This window comes from Montipora foliosa, chromosome 12, assembly GCF_036669935.1.
Source record: "Montipora foliosa isolate CH-2021 chromosome 12, ASM3666993v2, whole genome shotgun sequence".
In the NCBI taxonomy this organism is placed as follows: Eukaryota; Metazoa; Cnidaria; class Anthozoa; order Scleractinia; family Acroporidae; genus Montipora; species Montipora foliosa.
In genome coordinates this window covers 38,514,486-38,539,485 of record NC_090880.1, presented here as the reverse complement: position 1 = coordinate 38,539,485, position 25,000 = coordinate 38,514,486, and the positions used below count along the sequence as shown (strand labels likewise).

At 38.9% G+C, this 25,000-nt stretch overlaps 1 protein-coding gene and 1 long non-coding RNA gene across 3 annotated transcripts in view; both read left to right on the top strand.

Moving 5' to 3' along the window:
- Positions 1 to 1,875, top strand: part of LOC137979342 (uncharacterized) — a 15,768-nt gene extending 13,893 nt beyond the window's left edge. For both annotated transcript variants that reach the window (XR_011118301.1, XR_011118302.1), the window contains one exon: positions 907 to 1,875. This is a non-coding gene — a long non-coding RNA (uncharacterized lncRNA). The remainder of the gene's footprint in view (positions 1 to 906) is intronic.
- Positions 1,876 to 13,124: 11,249 nt separating this feature from the next.
- On the top strand, positions 13,125 to 20,614 carry LOC137979911 (fibroblast growth factor 1-like). Its single transcript, XM_068827224.1, has 5 exons — positions 13,125 to 13,276; positions 13,403 to 13,445; positions 14,482 to 14,647; positions 15,548 to 15,654; positions 18,989 to 20,614. The coding sequence occupies exons 1-5, from the start codon at positions 13,233 to 13,235 to the stop codon at positions 19,175 to 19,177; spliced, it is 549 nt and encodes a 182-aa protein (XP_068683325.1). The 5' UTR covers positions 13,125 to 13,232; the 3' UTR covers positions 19,178 to 20,614.
- The last annotated feature ends 4,386 nt before the right edge of the window (positions 20,615 to 25,000 follow it).

Genomic DNA, 25,000 nt, shown 5'->3' with positions numbered 1-25,000 from the left:
GACAGCACATTTATCCAATTTAAACCCAAAATAGAAAAACAAATAAATATGTGTGCTCGGTTTATTATGGAGCCACTTATGAAGTACTTTACTTTGTTGAAATACCGCGAGCCGCATCACACCAAACTACTTGAAATAGTTCGCGAAATCTCTGTGTACATGTCCGGCAATGAAATATCATTCCTGCACGTGCGTTGCTTTATTTCCAGTTATGTTCATACTTTTCGTCCCATTTTGCCGTCTGCAAACCCACTTCCATAAAAAAGAAAATATATATTACCTTTCTATTCTAGAAATTTCCCTTTCCCTATGCCCTGGATCGGTTAAAACATGGACCGTGTTTTTATTCCTGCTACCCGCGGCGGCGTACCAATATACCTCAGTGTTTTCTCGTATGAATCATTGGGGTAATGTTTGTGGTTTGTGTAATATATAATTGATGTTTGTGTTATATTTGTAAATTCTTTTAGCCTCAAAAGCGAAACCGCTCAAAAATCCAAACGTTTCCTCTAACTATTCTGAGAAATCAATTGTTCAATCCTACAAGTCATTGATTCCTAATCGGAACAGACGTAGATCGAAGGGAAGACAATACCGTTCAGTCGCATTTACTTCCTTGCATTTGGCACAAAACTTAGAGCTGGCTTAAAATTGTGTTAAGTTATCAAAAATTTCGAATGCCCTTGATCGAAATGGTTTTCATTTACTTAAAAAAACGATATGTGAAGTCAGCTGCTACTTCGTTCACACGCCTTGCTGAACTGCATTACATGCCCATAGTCCTGTGAAAATGCCCTAGGCAAGTTTTTCAATTATTCGGTCGATGCTCACGTTTTAAAGTTTAGGTTTTCTCTGGCACTATCCACTGGAGGAGTCTAAGATATGCAAAAACATTCTGCTTTGCAGGAAGAAGACTTTAAGAACTTTGTGAGTGGATTTTTGATGCCTTTCGCGCGTACTCCAACGAAAATTTAAAAGAAATACCAAGATTATTCGCACGGACGATTCCATGGTTTAATGATATCAAACTGTTATTGCGCGGGGTTGCTGTTCAGTGTCATAGATGAATAGGTTCCTAGAATCAAAATGATCACGCAAAAAACGCAAAAGGAAAAAAAATAGACAATATTGGAAACATGCTACACTAAGGAGTATTTTTTCCATATTTGGCTTTTGTGACAGAGCATGCATGAAAATGTGGTCTACTGAAGTCATGATATCTTTGTTTGAAATTACATATCTTGGTCAGGTGAACTGTTGAAAGGTATTCGTTACCTAGTTGCTCTTTATTGGTTCTGAAAATCAGATCATTTCAATGTATTGAAGTACTTTTTTAAGTATTTCGAACATATACATATACTGATGAATATAGGAAGTCCTTGTTTCGATTTTTCCGTAGAACAGTGCTCGATGCATAAAAGCAGGACGCAATATATGTTGAAAAACAGAAAAAAAACTACACTTTCATCCCGACAAGCCTGTTTCGTGATTGCCCACTCTTCAGGGGATTTTAATGACAAGAATATTCGTAGCCGCGTCGCTTCTATACTATAGAGTTTAATGTAGCGCTGCTACGTAACAACTAACACTTAAATTTAACACTTTCATTTACCGCTACATTATTTACCGCTGCATTATTATGTAAATTCTATAGTATATAAGCGACGGCTACGAATATGCTTGTCATTAAAATCCCATGTAGAGTGAGCAATCACGAAACAGTCTTGTCGGGATGAAAGTGTATTTTTTTTCTGTTTTTCAACACATATATGAATATATGTATAAGTATTGTAATACTTATGTTATACTTAGTATTTAAAAGTACTTTTTACTTGGCGAGGTTTGCCTTTTCATTCGTAAAGAATCTGTATAGCTCTCCCGGGGGGGGGGGGGGGTACTCGACATATCCCTGGGTGGGGAGGTGCGGCGCGGCCCCTCATACCCTGACCCTGTTTAAGACAAATATCGCTGATTTTCCTACCCATTTTAAGACAGAATTCCGATTTTTGATACCCTGTTTAAGACATTTAACCCAGTTTAAGACAAAAATTGATAAATGGATACCCTGATTAAGACAAAAAATGATAAATTCGATACCCTGTTCAAGACAAAAATCCAAAAAACACATACCCTGGCTGGCCGCACGTCCCCATTAAGCCCTTATAAGGGATTACCCCCCCCCCCCCCCCCCCAGATAGCTCTGTAGAAGCGAAAATGTTCTTAACATTACAAGTATTTCAAGGAAAGAACACTTTCAATGAGAGAGGCGTGTAAAAAATAAGGGTTTTGTCCTGTTTGTCTGGGCTACAGTGTGATTTGATATCGATGATGACAAGATTTAGTTAATGAAAGTCGTTCTCAGATACTTGCTATTCAAGTCCTCAAATATGATAGCGACGAGCATCTCACGGTTTTGTAAAAAGGAGTTATGCAATCAATCCTTCAGAATTTGTCAGTAAAAGATGGAGCCTGGTGTGCAATTGTATTGTATTCAATGTTGCAGTAAGTTCCCTAGAGAATTATTTTACGCTATACGCTAGTCAAATCACTGAAGGACGTTATATCATTTGAAGCAATGATGCAGTCAGTGCTTGTGCTAAAATTGTTAGCTTTAAAGTGCAGAGGTAGCGGTGGAAGGTCTCACTGTTTCGGTGTAGACAATATCCTCTGGTAATGTCTCTCCTGCCTGTCGCTTCAAAAGAACATCATGAGAAACTCATGCACTGACTATTCCGAATCAGGAACAGATGCAGCTGGTTGTTTCCGCTATTTTACGTAAAACTGCAGTAGGTTTTTGTTCCCGGAATAAGTGGTGGTGGTGTGAATTTTGTCCGAAAGACCCTAACCTAACAAGGTGTGAAAGCATGCTTCCTTCCTGAGTAGCAGTTAGTAATTTTAAATTCGATTCAATTACCAGTGTTTCATTTGGAAGGTACGTGTATCTGGAAATAACCCCACTGTAAATAACTGCTCGTTATATTTAGATCTACAATTTAGTGCTACGTCAGAGTAACTCGTCTGGGAAATATTGAAGGCCATGACGGAGACGATTTTCTAGCACCAAAAAGGTATTACTTTTCCGAAAATTGCTGGAAAAAAATATGAAATTATTAAAAATGAAAGAACATTGTTTCATTGCAAATGGGAGTTGGAAGGCTTAAGTGCCGCATTCGTTGACAATAAAATAGTAATTGAATCATATTGCTGGTTGTAGATAAAGATTTACAAACTTTTCTGTTGGGAGAATTGATCCCGGGTAAATGACATAAAATTAATGGCTTAAAAGTGTGCCCGTTGGCGTTGAGAAGTGAAAAAAGACAAACAAGCAGGTTGACAACGATAACACTTCTTTGTTTGCTGTGATGGAGATGGAACTTTCTCCTGTTTAGTTGTTGAAGATGCGGCCGTGTCTGCCGTTCTAGAATTGGACTTTTAAGTCATGAAAGGAAAGGTTGGTCGCAAGTGCGCTAAGTCATGGACATAGGCCGACGACTGCCTACTAATTAAAAGCTTTGTGTTTTCTTAGATCATTTCGGCTTTATCCGCTAAGGCCAGGTTTTTTTGGCCGCGGCTAGGAATCAGGCAGAAATTCAGAGAAAAACATTCCTGACGAAAAAATGCGGCGAAATATCCAACTTTCTTGCATGAACTTGTTACAGACTATTTACTATTAAAGTTAAATAAATATCGTATCGCCTTAGGTGAATATGGGGAAATATTAGTCGCGTTCTTTGCTAACGACTAACAAACGTGACGGTGACTCAAGGGCCACTATAAATAAAATGTTCGAAGTGTGAATTTCCGTGCCGTGGAGTTGTCTGTGCAGATAATGAAATTCCTATTAAAGTATTGTATATTCCTAAATGTGCAAAAATAAAGAAGACCTGTAACCATGGTTATCTTATGGTCAGTTACTAGTGAAAAGAAAAGTCATTAGCGTTGAGTGTTCGTTTTGGCAACCCACACCGACCCGATAAACAGTTCACCAATAGCATTCTCCGGCTGGAAGTTTGTTGAAACACTGCATGCTGTTTCACTACTAAAATTGCTTGCGCGCAAACATACCCGTCCGGGTCTGGGCTAAACAAAAGCGCAACAGACTCCCAGGGTAGCACAAAAAGGACGTCACTTTCGTTGAATATCAGTTTTTATTGCTTCAAAACACTGTATCAAAACAGTAGATGAAGAAGTTAAAGATCAATGTGCTTTCACTCAATCTCATTTTCGCCGTTCAACAGTCTTTTCCGTTTCATAATAACTTTATATATTGTGGCGCCTCCTTTAGTGCCCTTTTGGAATGCATTCCAAATAGCGAGCCCTCTTTCCTCGTGGAACCACTCGTGTTGTTTATCACTTTCTCTTTCTCTCTCCTCGCGAGGGTTTTCGAAGATGCGTTTTCAAAGTGTTTTGTCCGGCTGCTAATCCCATCATTTAAGACAATCTGGAACTAATTTAGCCCAGCATTAGCATTAGAAAACTGGGTAATGACAAATGGATCCAACTTGCCTGATTTAGGCGAATTGATCCTTCGTCGAGTCAGCTCGCTGAGGCACCGTTTGACGGAAAGGCTTTCATCAATTATTCCGGCTAAATTACCTTTAAGGCGGTGATCACAACTTCCGTCTCGAACTTGGCTTTTGCTATGTAGCTTTGGCAACCCGACAAACTAAATTTTGTCAATTGTATCCTGAGGTTTCAATAAGTGATACTTAGATCCTGAACAGAGAGAAGTTAATCGTATACTATGGCAACAGTCCATTGCAAAATTCCTCTCAGAGTTTTCCTGTGATTATTTTCAGGGATTAACAGTGCCTATAAATTACCGTTCCGTAGTACGTTCTGAGTGCAATAGTACGCGCGTTGGTTGCAACTGCAACTAAAGGAGAGATGACTGAAGGACATGTGGTGCAAAAGACTGATAACTTGCTATCCGATGCGCGTACAAGTTAAGTTGGGAGGCTCGATTTTTGTTACGCTGATAAACAATCTAAATCACTAATGGCTATAGAGTGACAACGGATACGGGTGTGATAAGAGCATCCGAAAAACGTAGAGTTTAAGTTGTTGCGGTGTGGGCGTTGAGTATTTATTTCAGTATTTATTTTTGGCGTTCAGTATTTATTTTTGGGACCACAGTAATTGGTTATGCTGTTGTGGCTTCCCTGCCCCACATTTGTTAGGACGAAGTCAAGTAAAATAAAATAAAATAAAACAAACCTAAGGATATTCATTGTAATTCCTTACTTTGCGAGTAAGACGGCGTATTTGGCTGTAGCTTTACTGTAAGTCCCTACTTAGACAATCAACTTATGATTGACCACAAAATGGTTTCATTGCCCCCCTTAAATAATTCGGCCCAGCCTTACCGAAGGATTTGTTAGTTTGAGGAAGAAAAGCATGCATGCACCTGGTAATTCAGGTTTTCACAGCACTATCGAAGTTTCAAAAGTTTGGCCATCAGCAAAAAGGGAACTGCTGTTGTGTTTAGGTACAAGCAAATGTTACTTCTGTTGACAATCTGAAGAAAACACGTGTTTCTTCTCAGAACTTACGTTGGCCACGTTTCATGATTTGCTATTAATTTCCTGCTGTTACATCTACAAATACGGAAAACAAAGTTAAAAGCCCTAACCCTTGATTTAAAGGTAGTGTTTACAATAAGCCATACCAGGCGTCTATGAACCTATTCCACTAGAGATGACGTTCGTCTCCACGCTGAGGATGCATCTTCATCTTGGCACTGTAACAGCTAGATTACATGAAATCCACTTGGTTTGATGCCTATGTCAACTTGTCGCAGATTACACGTTTTTTCGGTACATATTCAAACAGCCAAGAGGTAGTCAATGAACAAAGGAGATTCAACATGTTAATAGTAGCTGAGCGTATGCTTTTTTGAAGACAAATCTCGTCTTTTTAATTCCTTCAAACTTTGTGTAGTCTACGAAGACATCAAGTTAGCAGGGTAGTCAGCAAGACTGAAACTGCGTTTTTTAAGACCTTTGTTGATTAGAACAAGAGCCGGTTTACGTTACATGCCACTTGAAGTCCAAGACGTTTTGTCAGTGATCCTTTGGCATCTTATGAAGTTGGCCTCAAGAATTGTTTGTATTTGTCTTTTATCAACCTACTGGGGCTGTTTACAACTTTGAACCCCTTAAACGGCGGAGTTGCGGGAGTTTCCGGGTTCCTTACTTATCCTCATCGGGCCCATGAGGACTCTTAAGGCCGGTTCCGGGTTCCTTGTAATGCTATAATCGTGCTTCCTAGCGTTAACTTTGTGAAACGAGTGGTAAAACGCAATTCCCTGCCCTCCGCTTTCCAAGCTTTAACCGCGCAGGCTCAGGCAAAGGTGCCCAAGAGCCATAAAGTTCATAAGTAATCATTTTTCCAACTCATGCACGCCGCGTTTTCGTGGTGCTCTTTCTAATGCCTTGCTCGTGAGATTCTTGTAACCTATCAGTAAAATAAAATATGTTGAACTGTACATGACACTTAAGGCATAAAGGGGTCCATTTTCTCGAGATACCACCGTGGTGCTCTGTCAGTGGGGAAGTGAAACCGGCAAAGAAATGGGTTTATCAACTTAGTTGATATGGTAAATTGACCACCGCAAATAAATTTCGAGCGGCGATTGCCCTTCGTCAGAGATTTACGTAATTATGGGTTGTTAGAGCGAGTTTCAATTGAGTGTCGTAAAACCAAAACCAAAGTAATTACTTTGGCCAATCAAAAAGGACTGAGACAATCCGGCAAACCAATCAAAACTCGAAGTAATTACACGTAGCCGACACAAAGCGCGGGAAAATGTGCACGCGTGAGCCACGATTGGTTGGTTTCTGTTCTGATTGGTTGAAAAAATGGCGCGAGGACTTTGAACCAATCACTGAGTGAAGTAATCATAAACCAAAGTAATTATCTAATTACTTTTGACACTCAATTGAAAACCGCTCTAGCACCAATGAGCTACGTTACTGATGGTTTGCATGTGACGTCACGGCGGCCATGTTGATGTACAGAACCATAGTTAATAGAGTGGACTGGTTTGGGAGCTCGGCAAACATCAAAGGAGCAAACAAAGATACCAAGATTTAGGTTGGAAAGTCCACGACCGTGCACAATCTTTTGTTTTGCGCTCATACACTATGCATGAATTACGTAACCAACACGGTTCTATTGGTTAGTTCCTCAGTACGGAGTAAACAACTATTGTGTTTTGTGCACGGTCAAGGCCATAAAAGAAAACAAAAACCTACAACAAAGAAATTTGTCGGGTTTCATAACCATTCCCCTCTATTAACTATGACAGAACAGTGCAGTAAAATGTCTTTTGGGAATTTGACTCTATGATTACGCAAAATCTTGTGGGGTCATTTTCTGTTGTTTTGTACCGTCTCATCACGTGGATGCAAACCAAGAATTGGTTGGGATGTGGCAACGCGGATACCGAGAATAAGTTAGTTGAAAGAAAAGCCGCGGTTTCTTAATTCCGTAGGGAATGAGGGAGCCGAATTGATCGTTTCGAATAAACGCTCAATGCGGCAGCTTTCGAATTTCTTTACGCTGCCAGCGGGTTAGTAAGCCTATTTCTGTCACATGCACTATGCAGTACAAGGTGGCTTTTTCGCCTTAAAACGCTGGGTCAGGGTGAAGTTCAAGAATGTATCATTTTATTAAAAGTCTGTTGAAGAAGGAGGCATTGTGGCCCAGTGGTTTGGTTAGGGCACTTGCCTAGAGTTCCGGAGATCCCGGGTTCAAGACCACTCGTTGAATTTGATCTTGGTATTCCGTTGTTCAGCTTCTTAGCTGCACTTGTAAATAGCTAACTTGTTTGCCTTCGGCCAGGTGCGATTCTTAACAGTTGATGTTGTTGTTGTTGTTCTGCCCTGTCGTTTCGTTAATTGTGTTTCATTTGCCTTGAAAAGCCCCAAAGGGGAGCGGTCAATTAAGTATGTATTGTATTGTCTTGAGATGAAAAACGAGAAAACCAGTGGAAGTTCTGGCTATGTTTGTTTGATCGCAGTGGTTTTGAATCCCTGCCGGATTTCAATGCTTCAAGTGGTGGCGGGTGATTCATGGCCGCACTCGAAATCCGTTTTTTTTTTTTTGCGAACTGCGTCATGTGGAGCGAAAGTAATCCCAGTTATGTTTAGTTTACAAGTGTTAGAATAAGAATACCACAGTTGACCAATTATGGCTTGGTATTGCGTTTGTGGTCGGTGTAATGTGATACCATTGACCTTAGATTGAATGTACCTGTGTCGACTGCCGATTGCCAAATCCGAAGTTAGTCTGAAAATTCCAGAGAAAGAAAGATCTCTGGGACACTTTTTATCCTGCTGTATCGAGATAAGTTCTTGATATGAGGGGATAAAGCTGACTCAATGTGTTTAGGCCCGTGGTGTACACATCGATCGGTTGTTTTTGTGTGCGGTGGTTTCCAGTCTGGTCATGATTTTCGACTTAAGGGTTACAACTTCCTACCGCAACATGTTACCTATGTATACAACTTCATTATAAGTGCCTTTAACTTCATCAAGAATGCAGGGCATTTATTTGTATGTTTGTTTGTTTGTGTATTTATTTATTTATTTATGTGTTCATTCATACATAAAGGGACAATGCCCATAGCGAATCAACACCAGGACACGGAGTCCCTTACGCAGATCGATCTCCTAGGGTCAGTGAGGGTAACAGAGAGTAGACTGGGTGCGGCAAGTAAGCAAACTACATCGATTCACAATAACAAACTCAACAGCAAACAAAAATAGATAACAATGCAAACTGTATTCGAGGTAGAAAATCTGCGACGAGTTCGAGCCATTGAACTATGCTAAGTCGTTAGTGCATTATTGCACGAGATGATTAACAATTATCTGTGGTCATCATTCCTCAACAACAAGCATTAAGTGCGAAGCACCTTACAGAATACCTTTGAAGTTTTGGGTGTAACAATTTAATCTCCTGTCATTAAATTTTGCACGGTCACCTCACTGTTTTTTTAAATGTAACGATTTAATCCGCTGTCATTTTATTGTGTTCTGTCAACGCAGACTGTTTTTTTTGAAAGAAATTGTGTCAGTGATATTTCTGGTTGTCATCCGCAAAGTACAATGACTCAGATAAAACGCCTTTTGGGCAAGTCCAATTGAATGCGCTGTACATTCCTAACTGAAGAGCTTTTCTGCGTAATTTGACCAAAAACGAGGAAGAAATATCTGTCGTGTTTGTGGAAGCCACGAAGCCGGCGTCAATAGTTTCACAATTGTTTCAGAAGATTGTACAAATAGGGAAGCATTGTACGTAATTAGGTGTGGGCAGACAAAAACGAAAATGATTATCAAAAACATTTAGTTGACGCGGCATAACGTAATAATCGCTTAAAATGGTATATTCCCTCACTCAAAATTTACAAGTGGAACCGTAGAAGGTCGTTAATAGAAAAAAACCTAAATTATTGGTACTGAGAAGAGCCTGAGTTTCACACGATAACAACGGAAAGAAATAAAAACCGTGAAATACGTGGCAAAAATACCCATTTAATACTGAACATAAACAACCAATTTGAAAAATTTCTCCCAACAACCCTAACACTCACCAAGAGATGATTTCAATTAGTTTAATAGTTGCAAAAAAAAGTCCATTGAGAGGAAAAGTCGTGTATGAGATTCTTTGACTGAGCGGCTTTTGCCATATCCTTTTAGTATTTTTCCACAATATAAGAATATGGTCGGAATACGACATTGGATGATTATGAAATAGTGACTTACATCGCGTCGAAGCGGAATGTATTTTTTTTTCTTACGCAATTTGTGAAATACTGTATGTTGGTTAAGAGGTTTGCCTTGACCGTGAAGCTCAATGGTCGGCCACCAAACCCGGAAAATTGTTTTTTGGGGGTCAGGTTTGTTTAGAAAAAAACAAATAAAACCATATGAGCTCGTAACCACTTATCATCTTAAAGAACTTCTTAAGGCTTTTCAACAATAATAAACACGTTACTTTTCTATTTCTATTGTATAACTGTTTTTTTTTTCCATTGCTCGTTGTTTCTATTCGCAGTAACTACTCTTAGTGGCTTAAAGGAAAGAAAAATGTCGCCGGCTGTGGATTTAATTCAGGATGTTGGTGTAAATTCCATTGAGTGCTTTTCAACCAGCGTTATAATATTCCTCCTGAATCTATTTCCCGAATTTTGTTTTCGAAAGGTGGTAATTTGTAACAAACTTCTCAGTGAATGTTCACAGCTGGCTATATAATCTAAGAATTTCTTTTCTAATGTAGCAAAAAATGCGTGAAATGTCTCGAATTTGAAACTTACATCACAGCATTGTGTTTTACAAATGAGAAAATTGACTGAAATTACCCTCTGTTTCATACTGAATCGCGATGACAGCCTTTTCGCCCTTTTTGTTCTAGTAGCTCCCTATGTCATTTTTGTCCCTTTGCCGGCATTGTTCATGGTTAACCTGTCAATTTATTTAACCTCAAGATCCCTTTGTGTTTCCATTTCCCGCGCCACTGATTCGCTTCAAGATCGTTGCTATTTATACACGAATTTAAACCTCTTTGAAATAGTTCCGGCCGCAGTCGAGTAAACAGATCGCCCCTGTCACTGAGAAGCTGTTTTCTCAGCCGAACTGTCTCCTGCTAAATAGAATATCCGACTCCAGCACCGTCAGCTTGGCACATGTTCTGTTGAATTAGGATTCCCTGCTTTTATTGTGAATGAGAATTATCAGAAAACGTTGCCTAGCTTCTTTCACCTTTTATCAATCAAATTGATGGCCCCATCTTGTAAATTACACTAGCGGTTAACTCGGGCCTTCTCATCAGCCTTTTTCCAATCCGGAATTACACATTTGACTCGTGTCATTTAAGTTTAATCTTTTAAATGACGGCTGATATATGTAGGTAGTATGAATGATGTCCGCACGCTCGATTTATGCGATTACCTGTTAACACCGACGCCTTATTACTGCCGAGTTGTCTTTTGTATAAATAGTTTTAATTGCTTTAACTGATAAAGTACTGCACCAAGTTTACAATTTATCCCTTCATTGAGAATTGAGAACCTATGTTTTCACCAGGAGACTTTCACCGCCACACCTGCCTTGATTCTCTGATATCACTCCGTGTTGCACGAGAATTCGACAGAATTCCAAGCGTTGGCTTTATCTTTAAATTTATCGCATTTTGACTCGTTAGCGACTTAATGCCACACTTGACTAAGTTCCGAGAGTTATTAATAACCAAAAGTAGTCAGCGATATTTAACGCTACGCTGGCAACACCACAAGGCATTGGGGAAAACAATTTCAAACGTCAGCAACTTCCAATATATTAATGAACGGCTTCTTATCTAATGATGCAATATATATATATAATTATTTTTAAAGTAAATTGTGAGACTGCTTTAAATTATTTTTCATTGTCTGGTTCGTAACTGCATTTCTCGACTCAAATACTGGAATTCTCGCACTGCTAAAAATGCGCCTTTCTCTAAGTTCAAGTCTTTTGCAACGCTACCGACAGAAATTCCGAAGGTTTTAACACGAGTGTTTGTTTGTTAACCGTTTTCGCCTTCAACGCTCCACTTGCTCAGTCAAATATCACTACAGTCTAACCTGAAGACTGGATGGTAGAGTATTACTACGTAACGTAAAGATTAAAGAGAGGAAAAAAGCTGTAAATTAAAGTGCACGTCATTCGTCTTTGTTAATATTTTTACACTCTCTTTTTTTTCTAATTTAAATCGCAAAATATTGGCTGCGTGTATATGGACCTTAGGGAAAACCCAAGTTACGTCTGAAAAAAGTGGAAGTTATTTTTACGACTAATATTTCTTTGCGTGCCATTATTGTAAAATGTATTGAAAGGGAAGAGTCATTTTCAAATGCGTTTCTTTGTCCACCATTCAACGCCAAGTTTGTGTCTGTTGCTCCAGATCAGTAAAGCTAAAACTCTTTCCAAAAAAACACTTTTCTACATTATGTATTTTCATAGTTGACCCTGCAAAATACGTTTTTGGGCTACGCCTATCCTTAGGGAATGGTCCAGCCATTTATTCTCAGATTATTAATCCATTGCATTCCTCAATTAACAATTTTCAGGCCACGAGAGAGCTGTTTGACATGGCTAGAGTTTCGCGACATATTTGTTACGCTCTTCTAAAATTGACACATCATTTATCCATTTTAGTTATTTCCATTTTAAAGAGACTCATTGTTTTTTTTTTTTTCTTTCTTCTGCGGTGTTTCGTGTGATTCCATTTTAAATTCGGTTTAGGTTTTTTCCACCCTAGAACAATGTGTTGGCGTCGGCGTACGAAATTGCTCGCAATAGAGCCTTAGTAGTCCAATAAATGTACGTGTGTACAGAAGGGTTTAGCCGTCAATGTTCACAGATCAATGAAAAAAATAGTACTTTGAGTCAGTACAAGGGAGCATACAACACTTTCTTTTATGCAAGGAAAACAAATAATTTTGCTTAAGTCCTTTTAAGGCAGTGCCTCTGACGACTTGTGTATCGAAAGGTCAACCATAATTTGTAAATAGTTGCGTTATTGGCGAAACAAGGCCTTCCTTATTTTACTGTGTGTGCAAAATAACCATGACACATTTTCCCTTTACGTCAAATTTTTATCCCAGACAAAATTACTCAACCGGAAATTTATTCAAAGCTGCTCGTAAGAAACATGTTTGATATTAATGTTAAAGGCTATTGAAACATTTGCGTTAGCCGTTCTCGTAATTGGGCACTTCTGTTAAAAGACTTTTGAAGCATTTACGTTTTTGTTTCGCGTTTCAGAGCTGATCAATCTAGTACAACGGCTCGCATAAGTTGACTCCCACTCGTTCCTTATTTTCCGATAGTACGACGGTGCGGGGGCTGGGCGCTATATCCGCTGTCGATTGGTTTCAAATTTTGTCGATTCTGTTACGTGAGATTTTCGGTTATTTTCCGGCGAGGTCCTTGTCTTCTATTTAAATTGTTTGTTGTTCGTAATAGTGTTCGGCATCCCGACGGAATACAAGGAATCCACTTGACACTGTCCATCAAGGGACTCAAGAGGTTCGCGAGCACAGCGGCAAACAGTGATGTATAAAAGAGGGTTGATAACCGAGAAGCGTTATCACATCACATCGCATCAGTTAAGGTCAACATTCAGGACCTGAGTCTATTCTTGCATTATAAAGTCATTTACAGCTTACTAACAAAGACACCTCAAAGATGGCCAATGAAGTATGGATTATTTATGTTCTATGCCTATCAAGGTTAGTATTTTACTATGCATTGTTTTTTAGCGTGCAAAATTCTTTCATATTTATTTCTTAGTTCGTTTGAGACCTCGAAATTTTAACTTCCGGAAATTTTAATCGTGTGCTCTCTTTCATCCACAGCTGCCTCGCGTTACCCTTGAGAAAATCGTTAAACTTTTCTGGGGTAAGTTTTCGCATATCTTTTTGTGTACTTAATTGTCTAGTTGCTGACCTTCGCTTGTATATTGCAAAGGCTCTGTAAAACTGAGCAACACCGCGTCTTTGAGAGAAATATCCCATAGTGAATGTCATTTTTTGGGAGAAATTATTCGAGTCTTGAATTTGGCTCACGTAAGCAATACTTGTTGAGTCCTTCTTTTGACTTTTTCTTTTGGGTAGTCTATTTCTAGAAATCAGCAAAGTGTCATTCATGTCGATTCGCCTCAAAGAATTTACGTCATTCAAGCAATATCGAGCAACTGCAAAGTTATGTCAGCTCTCTTAACCCCTCACCACAATTTGAGTTGCTTAAAGGGGTTAAAAAATTGACGCTTTATAAGAATCTCATAGATTGGCCCCAAAAAGATGGCTGTCGTCTAAAACACATTGATGTAGAGGCATTTGTTTTTGCAGACTTCAGAAACTAGAAATTGAAAGTTTTCTGAAGGTTTTATTTCGTATGTTCGAAGGAAATGACTCCCTGAAAATTCCACTCGGACAGACTTATTGTGCCAGGTGACAAATTTGTTCGCGAGGAATTCACCAGTTATCCGTGAACAGGATTAACTTCCTAGGTCGATAATCATCTCTGTACAATGGCTCTCGAGTCCGGCCGGGATGAATGTATCATCTGCCTTTTCTAATACGAAAGAAAACACTTGTTTTTCTTGGCACATCACGACACCATTGGCAGCCGGGTTTGTGTCTCTGTTAATTGAAGCAAGATGCACGCGCGCTCGCTCACACCCACGCTAAATTTTTCAGTTGCCGCCGCTCGCGCGCGCCCCGCGAATCCCACTTCTTGTTTGCATTTGCACCCTTTGTATTTTGCGAAGGCGGCAATTGTAAGTGACTAGAAAACAAACCCTCATATCCTGCGTAAATTGTGTTGAAAGATGACCGAAACCGCCATCGAAGTATTGCAGTGCAAAAGCGCTTCCATTATAGCCTCCTTGCAGGTCCTTGATAATAACTTGTAATGTATGTCTTTGTCTTTGCAGGATACTCAGGCGCTAGAAAACAGTGGAATTAACCCCAGTCATGTAGTAAACAGTCACATTGTCATGATTCATAGATTCAAGAGATTGTACTCAAAGAACAGCGCGAAGTTTGTCCGAATACATAATGGCAAAGTCGACGGATCTGGAGACCCACAAGACCAAAACGGTGAGCACAGGCCAGGGGTGTGGGGATGCTTCTGGAAAGTCCCGACTGAATCTTACTGGGTGTATTTCGGGTGAAAAAAAAAACGCTTTGTATCTTCAAAAGGGAACGTTTATTTTGGTCTTCAAAACATGTTCAAAGAGCAACTTTTGAGAACAAGCAAATCTTAGTTTCACGAATATGTGGACTCAAAAAGTTTCGAGGCTTTCCTAGTGAATACTGTATTAGAAGCAAAGGAATTCCAGGCGTCTTAAAACGACAACTACCCTGCAAAGCGTTGTTTTCAGCGACCCAATAAAGGACAACGCGAAGTTCAAATTTGTTTGCTTGCCGCTATGGCTCGGGGCCTCCGGTTCAGTCGCTACAAAGCGCAGTTGACAAAGACCGGTTTTTTACTCGTGCGGTAAATGCTATGCGGTACATCAACTTCAATCGTCTGTGTAAACTCTTCGTGTGAATTCCGCGGCGATTTGAAAGTTAAGAATCGCTGTGTTTTCGCCGACGTGGATTTGAGGTTATCTGAGATCTATCAGCACCCAAATCCTGGGGTCTTACTGAAGAACTCAAGTGGAACAAATTTCAAATTGTTTCAAAGTACTTATGCGAAAAGCATAGATTGATCCAGTGCAGCTATTCTCCGCGTGCACTTGAGTGTCTTGACCAGTATCGCAGACGTCTTAGAATGGTGTGTTATGCCACGCAAGCAATGCGACAGTCTCATGCATGCAAAGGAAAAGAAAACAAGTGCCATGTGGTGGATAACATTTCCTTCTGTTTGGTCATTTCTTTCTCTCATCAGGTTCTCGTGCGAAACGTCCCTTTGTTTGACAAAAGTTACAGACTTATAAGCGTGACACTGCGATCGTTAACACACGTGTCACGATATTACTCTTTGTTTTGCAGTTAAGATCAACCTAGAGTCGGTGGGTTCTTCAGGTCAAGTTATATTGAAATCTTACGACGGAAGATACTTTATCTGTGTTGATCATCTTGGGACAGTCATAGCACGGGTAAGCGATAATTTTCTTTAGTTTTCGTAAAATTTTGAGTTTACAGCGAACACAACGGCTGCAGTAGTAGATTTTAATCCCCGCCGAACTCAACTGTTATGTCATGTCTGCAAAGATATGCGTTTGATTACAGCACTCATAACTTGAATTTGTCGGATTATATGGAAATTCAAAAAGTCATTTTACTATGAACTGTAATGTGGAATCTCAGCACCGTTACTAAATTTTAGTCAATTAGATAAATCGGATGTGAAAATATAGTCTGTAACAACGAACAAAAACAAAAAAAACAGATGAACCTGTGACCTCTGTTTCCGTACGACAGTTCCAATGACATGGAAAAAATTTACGACATGACTCACAACAAAGTGGGATGTTTGATAGCTCAGTTGTGTTCGCTATGGAAACAGCACGTTTGTCGAGGTTTGTGTAAAAGTGATTCGTTTAATTCCCATCTGAGCATAAAACCGCGACAATCATTATATCTTGTTATATTGTTGTGGGTAATAATGTAATGAAACATTAATAGCACTACCCCCTGAGGCGAAAGCTATTGCGGTATTAGAACTTAACTGTCTTGGTTTGGCTCAGTTTAGGAAAGTAGCTTGAGAACAACGAATGCAAGACAATAACCAATCCCTGGTGTATATAGTTTAAGCTTTGTGGAAGCGTCCAGTTTTTACCAACGTCGCCCCACAACTGTTCGCGAAATCTTGTTAGTTTTACCCTGAAACCAGGTGTCTCTCAAACGCTTCAGAACATCGCAGAAATTAATAAACTTTCGGAATGAAGTATGAATTGTCAGGAATATGAAAATATCCGGAAAATTGGCAAGTTTTCATGTTGTCACGGATGTACGTAAAACAAGAGTACACAAATAGGTTACAATCGTCACGAATGAACAGAGTCCAGCCGTTTTCACAGATTGGTGTGTTTTTTATAATTATCTTATTTACTGTAAAAGGAATGCGGTGACATACAATCAATGAGCTGTTATTTTGAGGAAGATGTCTGCAACCGCAGACGGTTGACCTGCCATTCTGTCGAATAAGTCGGCGAAAAGAAAGGGGAAAATTCATAGAAACACGCTAGAATACAATACTTTTCCATCTAACTACAAGAAATTAGACAAGTGTGTTGTTTGCGCAGTTCGCAAAACTTTCGGAAATATAAAAAGGAGATTTGTGGGCAGGGAAACGTGATGGGCTCAGATTGTTTGCTCAAAGGAAGGAAGAAGCAACTTACACCCATTCATGCCCTAGAGGTCAGTCAACTTAATTCCTCGATAACCCTTCCAAGTGTCAAAATTGTCAAAAATATATGTATCTTATAAAAGCCGGGATCATGAGCCCTCAGCGACTGTTAGATTCACTGATTGGGTCCTTTTGCAGTGTTTCATTTACAGCTTCAGTTAAACGTTCTAATTCTGTTTGGGTTGTCAAACTTCAAAGGGTTCGCTTCAAATCGCTTTCTTCTATCGTACAAAGTAGTTTCTGGGTGGTACCCTTTGAAGTTTAGAGGTGTAAGGTGTGGTATTGATCATTTATATCTATAGGCTGACTAAACTTAACTCGTTGAAAGTACCTTCTGAATTCGTGCATTGGCCACCTCATTTTAACAGGGGTCCATATGAAGTGTCGAACTTAAGTGTTTCATCCATCAAAGTTGGTTAGCACAGCAAAAGTTCAGATCTGGAGCTTTCATTTCACCCAAACGGTCACAAATTGGTATTTCATCGTCTGGAGGCGCAAAAATTGGAACCACTACCACCGTGATCTGTATATTGCTTTCAATGAGTATGTCGTGAGGTACATTTATGGTTGCCTGGGTGGTAACATATCGAGACAACTTTGTAGTCTAACAGGATCGCAGCTATCTGTGTAATGACGTTGTATTGGAATATTTAACTGAAAGAAACCGGCCCGATACAGAAACGGAGAGAAACTATTACTTACCACTATTACTTACCACTAAAATCAGATAGGGTCGTCCGGTGAAAGTACTTAACTCAACAAGGCAACATTGATAAAACAATAGATAAGGAAGATAAGTGAAATCTTAAGAGTCCAGCGAATCATTAGGGAATGTTTCAAGTTCATAAAACTACTTGTTCTTTCGGATGGACGTTTTGATGTCAGAAGATAACTTGTAAGTTTTACTTTTTTGTGTTTGAAATGTGAGTTCAAAAAACTCAAAAAACAGGGGAAAATCCTTGTGTAATTTAGTTATGTCTCTTCCACGTTTTAAAGAAAGTTAGGCGTCTTGATCCCTTCTAAGAACTGCGACCAAATGCAGTTAGACCGATATTAAAGTTTCTTTCATCAGTAATAAGCGCTTATATTTCCGGTGTCTTGTACTCCAACGAACTGCACTATGATCTTAAACTTCTATCAGTTATAATTTTCTTTTTTTTTTTTTTTTTGTTGTGCAACGCTTTTTGCCTCAATGTACCTCAATTCTTCGACGCTACAAGTATCCTGGTTAATAGAATAACATTCTGGTATCACGAGATTTCTCGTGTGAGATTTCTTCTTGAGATCGTAAACCAAGATGACGTCAAGAAACCACCCAACTGGATGTTTTTCTCGGCAGCTCAGCTACTTGCAATCATCTGAGCATTACTTTGTGAAACCTAATATTACCTACTGAGAAGAAGTCTCCAGTGTCGTGAACTATCACGCGATTTGGTCAAGAAACGTTTACTTGTTAATTTTGGTGCTCGGAGAACTTCTCAAAAATGAAGAAGCTAAAATCATTATGGTACAGCTGCAGGAAGTAAATCGTTCTTGTAAATTGTTATGTTTAGTTGGAAATGGTTACGGATGAAGTGAAATGAGAAATTTTTAATCAGATGTTGGAAAATGATACCAACATAATACCCTAAAGAAAAAAAGAGTAGTGTTGGATATGTTTCTCTGATCACGTTATTTTAACCTGAAAAATTAAAAAATTCTAAACGTTCTAAGCCTTGTGTTGTGTACTGATCGTAAAATTGGATAGAGTTGCTATTGAATTACTTTGATATTTGCTCTAAAAAAACGTTTGGCGGTTTCTCGAAGCGTGAAGCGTCCAATTTAAGTTTAATGATGGGGGCGTTTTTCGGAAAGAGAGAGATTAATTGCAAGCTTTGACCCGATTTCCGCACACAAAGCGTCTACTGAAACTAAAGACAGGTGGACGGTCGGACAAGCTAATACTGACCACGAATTTTTTCCCACGGTCAAACATTGCAGCTAAGGGAGCAATATTTCCTTAACTGGTATTTTGTTTAATTGTGAGGTTTCTCGGCTTTCCGATACCTGAGGTATTAAATAAACTTGTATTGATCTTTCAGCCTTCTGGCCAGGCCAGGACGGACGCAGGATGCGTGTTTCATCAAGATGCATCTCCCAAAGGATACACAACGTTCAGATCAAAGTTAAATGCAGCTTGGTATCTTGGAATCACGAGAGATGGGCGGACCAAGTCGGCGAAGAAGACGTATAATGGACAGAGAGCGGTGCAGTTTTTAGATATAAACTGACAGAGCTCCTTATTAGGATAATTTTTGGAATTTCGCTAACTAATTTAGGATATTTATTACTCAATGAATATTTATTGTTTATAAAAGACATGTTATACTAGTAAGATGTTATATTGACTAACATGCTGACCGGCTTCGGCATGAAGGTTTGAATTTAAAATTCAAAAAGAAGTACTTCTTTACAAAGTATTGAGCGAGAAAAAAAGATAGAGAACTATATATTGTTATTTATGTTGAAACTGCAAAGAGAAATATTATATTTGAGGCTAATTTATAGTACCAGGTATTCGATATTCGAATTGTTACGTTTCTTTCGTGAAAAAGAAAACAAATCTTTTGCGAAGCTATTTATTGTGTGCATATTTAAGCATGCAGTTGCATGCCGTGTAAGAAAGCGATAGTAGGAGATACTGACTTTATTTGAACGATTCTGTTCAGTGGAATTAGTAGGACTGTTAAACTGGCCTCGATTGTTCAAAAGGTGGTTAACGCTATCCACCGGAGAAATCACTATCCAGCGGATAACTAGCAGAAATAATTTAGTTATCCCGTGGATAGCGATTTCTCCGGTGGATAGCGCTATCCACCCTTCGAACAACTGGGGCCTGGTCTCTATTCCTCGAAGCACGCGAATGAATCAAGAAATAATGTCGGAGTCTCCCTGGGATATTGGTGAGCCTTATTCGAAATGAGAAACAACATAACAAATGCAAATTATCGTGGAGTACATACCACAGCGAGACGTTCCTTGGGAGGCCATCAACTATGGAAAGAAAGACCCGAAGATCAGCAGTTGAGTAATTTTAGGGAGACCGAATCTACTTCTCAATTCATCTGCTGTTGAAAATGATAGTTTGCTAGTCTTACTAGAATTCAAACAAACCAATAAAATCAATGGCTCCTAGCAAAAACATCGATTTTCTCGTATTTTCCAAAGGCTATTTTTCCCTCCTAGCTGTGTGGCTTGATTTGGAATTGTACAAAGAACAGCCAACACCCTTTGCGATTAACAGCGACGCATGCGTAGAAGACACTGATCAATTTCAACTAATAGCGGAAGCTCTGTGAATCGTCATTCGCGTTTGACGAAAGCCCAGTTTTACATTTTCTAAAATCGTTCAAGGACCCGAGTCCTCTAAAATTAATTTTAAGAACTATTTATGCATTAGTCGACTTAGTGATATTTATTGAATCCCAGAATGTTTTTGCCGCAAGGAATTATTTATTGTCGTAATATCTAACGTTTATAATGTGAAAGGATAATTTAAAGGGTCTAAAATTTGCTTTTAAGCTTTAATTCTGCTTCCAAAGCTCAATTTGTTTTATTCTCCTTAATTACTTGACATTGATCAATACGGTCAACTTTGTAATAGCATCCGTAATGAGAGTTACGATGTTTGTCGCTCTGAAATAAAGAAATGAAAAAAATGAATAACTCTTTTACACAGACTTCGTCATTTTTTTATCAATTTTAAAATTTCGAGATATCCAACTTAAAACGCCCAATCCTCAGTACTTCTTTGTGATTATTCGAAACGAGAAAGCCTTGGTAACTCAGGGATTAAAAGCAAATCGTTGATCGCTGTTTGTGAGAAGCCCCTGGCCAAGCTAACTTCCATCTTATTAAAGATCTTTGCATACGAGATCCTGTTTAATGCCTGCTGAAAAAGATGCGTCGATGCCGTATTGATGCCTAGTTTCCGGCATTCTTTGCACGGGGGACAGATTAATTGTAAAAAGCGCACGATGATACTGTCATTGGAATTTCTCAGGTCTGTTCCACAGTGCAAAGGAGCAGCACGGTCACAGTTCAGAATTTTGCTCTGTTAAAGAGACGTATTCTGTACAAGTGAATGTCCCTGCTACAGACCTCTGATGCCAGGCAACACACACCGGCCGACCGGTGCAACCTAAAGATTTTAAAATAACTCAAGAGAAATGTGCTGCCATTGGGCCTACCATTTGCTTTAGAAACAGATAAATTTGTATTGTATGGTCTCCTCGTTGGTTGACTTTGAGGCGTGCGCACGAGGTGCTCGAACCATGTAAGCCTTTGTCTAGCAATTGATGCTGTCACAAATGGTTCTTCTTCCAATTTCGTTTGTGGTCTTACTTCCCTACGTGCCTTCGGCCAATCCTGCTTTCCGCAGGATTCTCATCTCGCAGAATGTAACATTGCCAAAATGTTGCTTCAGGCGGAGAGGCCCTCGACCAAGATCATATGCTTGGAATAATATTATTAGACGATAATCGTGTGGGACATTCGGTAAACCCCATTCATCTCGAAAGGAGTATAGGAAACGTAGTTCTTTGTTTGGTTTTGGAGCATTGATGACATTAATAAATAAATTTGTCAACTGTCAGCAGTCTGCTGATCCTTTAATGGTGTTATGTTGAATGAATATTGTAAAACCATTGAAGACAAGGAGAGCGAAGGGTGGAAATGCCGATAAATTCATTCATCAGTAATAATAATAATAATAATAATAATAATAATAATAATAATAATAATAATAATCATCATCATCATCTAATCCCGCGAAAGTTGGGAACAGCAAATATTCTGCGGAGAGGTGCTTTCTGTCTTAGGTCATTTGAATCGATAGGAGAATGTAAATAGCATATTTTTAGTCTGGTAGGCCGTGCTTTGAGGGGATAATTATGAAAACTTTAATAACCCATTGACTCCCTGGAGTGAGACTTGATAGATTTTACTCTGTCTAACGCCAGAAGATTTAACTCTGTCGAACGCCAGACGATTTAACTCGTCTATGCGGTGGAGTCAGTAACAACCCATACATCCACCTAAAACGCGTAGAAATACTAATCGTAAACCAAATAAAATTTACAATAAAAAAAGGTGGAATTTTGCTGATATTTACAATGAAAAAAATAGCCATGATTATATAACAAACGTGACTTGCATTTCTTAAGAAACTGAGATATCTCTAAAATTGCGAATTTTGGCTTTTATGTACCGATGGGCGTGCAATTTTTCAAAGCCTTTACTTAGCTTAGCTCTCAAGGCAGGACATAGGGATCGTAAAGTATGCTCTCCATTTGTGACACAATTAAAACTGAGTATTAGCGAAATCAGATTTTCGGTGATTATAGCAGCTGCTGTGTGTTGCATGATGAGCAAAGTTCATTCTTTACTGTGGTGAAGTAGAGCATTGTCTCAGTGAACTGTTTTTTTCCTGGTAGTTATTTCTATTGTAAGCTTGACTATATCAAAGTCAAATTTAAAATCAAAGTTTCAAGCTCGGGCTTATGCAAGTATTTTAATTTTGACATTACATACTTTACTTTATTCAAAATTCCTTAGAATTTACAATTTTAACTCTTTAAATGTTGAGAAACATTACAAATGTACTATACAATTAATTACATTTTATACTTAATATAACTTATATATTAGGAAATGCCAAGCAGCTAGATAACCCGGCGTTAGGTTTTCGAGCAAGCAGTTAGTTCGTTGTTAGTAATTTCGGAGGTGCTAACCCTCAGTTACCCTAAGCTACACCCTAAACACATATTAACTTGGACACAACAACACAACATTATATAATCAAATAGAACTTGATATATACGCAACAAATAGCAGAAGGAGAACTAAGACACCAGATGGTAGTTGAGTAAATGAAATAAAAATAAATTCAATATGTGAATTGTACGGTCAACAAGTGGTTTTTTTTTAGATAAGGTTTTGATATGGCAGCTACCTGAGCGTCCTCGTCGGACGATTTTATACCCTTATGTTAAGTTTTTAACTAAAGGTACTATGCCAGATGCTTGGATCTGGCTAAGAGGACTAATTGATTGTTCCTCGGGGTCTTTATTGCTATTTCAGTCAATCGGCTTAGGAATGGGTCATTTCCCTTAGGAATGGTGACCTCCATGCTAAAGAATAACAACTAAACTAATGAGTCTGGGAATGTTATTCATCAATAGATATACTCACACTTAAAATCGTCTTTTGATCAGTCCAATCCGTGTTCTTGTAAAATGCCGGATTAATATTGACTTGTTCACTGAATAGGATTCCTACTTTTGAGTCTGCGGATTTCATTCAAAAAAATCAATGCTGTGCCTATTGTCTATTATGTTGTCGAGGAAGGTTCTAAATTTTGAATCAGCAAAAAGTGAAGTGAAGTTCTCGATGACTTCCTTTGACACTGTCTGTGCTGTGGGGTTGCAGTGTAACTTGATTTTGAAAATCTTACTGCCATTCAAACAAACTCGTAGTCGGTTACCAAGCCGAGTAGATGCCGACTTTTCGACCAGTCACCAGTTTTTCTGGGATTTCTGGATAACGTTATCCCGTGGATAAGACGCAATCCATCATTGAAAACACTTGCTAATACTTTTAATATATATGAAGGAAGCTCTGTGTGTATCATGGTTGCATTTAGCAGTACAGATAAACCTTCTCGTATATTTGTACATAGTCTGTTAGCCAAGTAAAGGAATGTACAGAAATCTCAGCAACTTTTGGCACGGATTATAAAAAAGCTAGACAATGATTACCGGATGAAGTTAGTCAGGCCTTTTTGAGCAAAAGCGACCTGCAGTGAGGTACTGCCATTCGGATAACTGAGTGCTTTACGAAGTGACGAACTCAGTCTTAAAGGTTAAAAACACCGTTTTATCAATATTTTTGTTTCCCTACCAATAGACCATTTTACTGTTGTATCTAGGTTACCTGACCTGAGAATGGTGACCCTGCTTTCATACAAACCTTTGTGCTTTTCTAATGTTAATGTAGACTAATTAGAATTACAAGAACACACTTCACGTGATGATAAAAGCACTGAGGTCTGTATCAATACAAGGGTCACTGGCAGCCTCGCAGCCATTCATAGGCTAGGTCACTGAGCAAACAACCGTAAAAGTGGCCTACAGCCAGTTTGGTGCACTCGAAACTGGAAGGCATCTTTTTACATCTGCAGCCACGGTTAGTTAGGGTGGAAGTGGATTGAAATGATAAATATTGCCAATTTTCAACTGAGTTAGACACGGTTTTTTTTAAAGTCACCAAATATTTACTATTCATTGCTTATTGTATTTTAGCTAATCTATTGTGTCTGTGAGCTATGGTGCTAAGTCATGAGTTTTAATCAGTTTTGACCTTAACACAATAAACCATGACATTGCCCAAAAACATAACTCGCTATTGAACTCGGGTTATCAGTTACGCCTGTTTGAGCCGGATATCTCGCTGGTTTGAAATCTGAGAATGATAAGGCGGTCTGGTATGTGAATTGTCCGTTAATTGAAAAATGAGAGTTCCAACCTCCACTGTAATTTTGAGAAATTCGATAGATGAAACTTGAACCACGTGGCTTTTGTCTCATGTGATTCAAATTGATCATTTGTTGTCATCTTTGTAATTAAATATTTATGTTCTGTATTTAAAAATTTCCTGCTGGAAATGGTATCTCTCCCTTCCACCAAACTCTGAAATGCGGGAGGGCTACAAAACTGCACAATGCATGCGTTATGTGATATCGACTGTCGTACCAGCCCGCCTTCCTTTAATAACTCCTCGAAACTGAAGCCAGTTATGGCAAAAGGGCAGAAAATATGCATTAAAATTCAATGTATGTAATTCGTTTCATAAGTAAGGGTAGTTCGTTGTCATGACAACACGGGAGGCAACCACGTATATAAAGTTCGCCTTCTTTTGCTAATGATCTGGTGCTAAAATAGGCAATGTTCTATGGACGCCTAAACCAGTGCCATAAATCTCACCTGCAGACAAATTCCGCTCATTTCAGACTTGGAAGACAATTGAACGAATTTTTGGAATAAACTACAGGAGAA

Coding starts and splice junctions, on each gene's coding strand:
- LOC137979911 (XM_068827224.1), top strand. CDS start 13,233: ATGGCCAATGAAGTATGGATTATTTATGTTCTATGCCTATCAAG. Junction 13,277..13,402: donor TATGTTCTATGCCTATCAAG/GTTAGTATTTTA, acceptor TTTCATCCACAG/CTGCCTCGCGTTACCCTTGA. Junction 14,648..15,547: donor AGACCCACAAGACCAAAACG/GTGAGCACAGGC, acceptor TTTGTTTTGCAG/TTAAGATCAACCTAGAGTCG.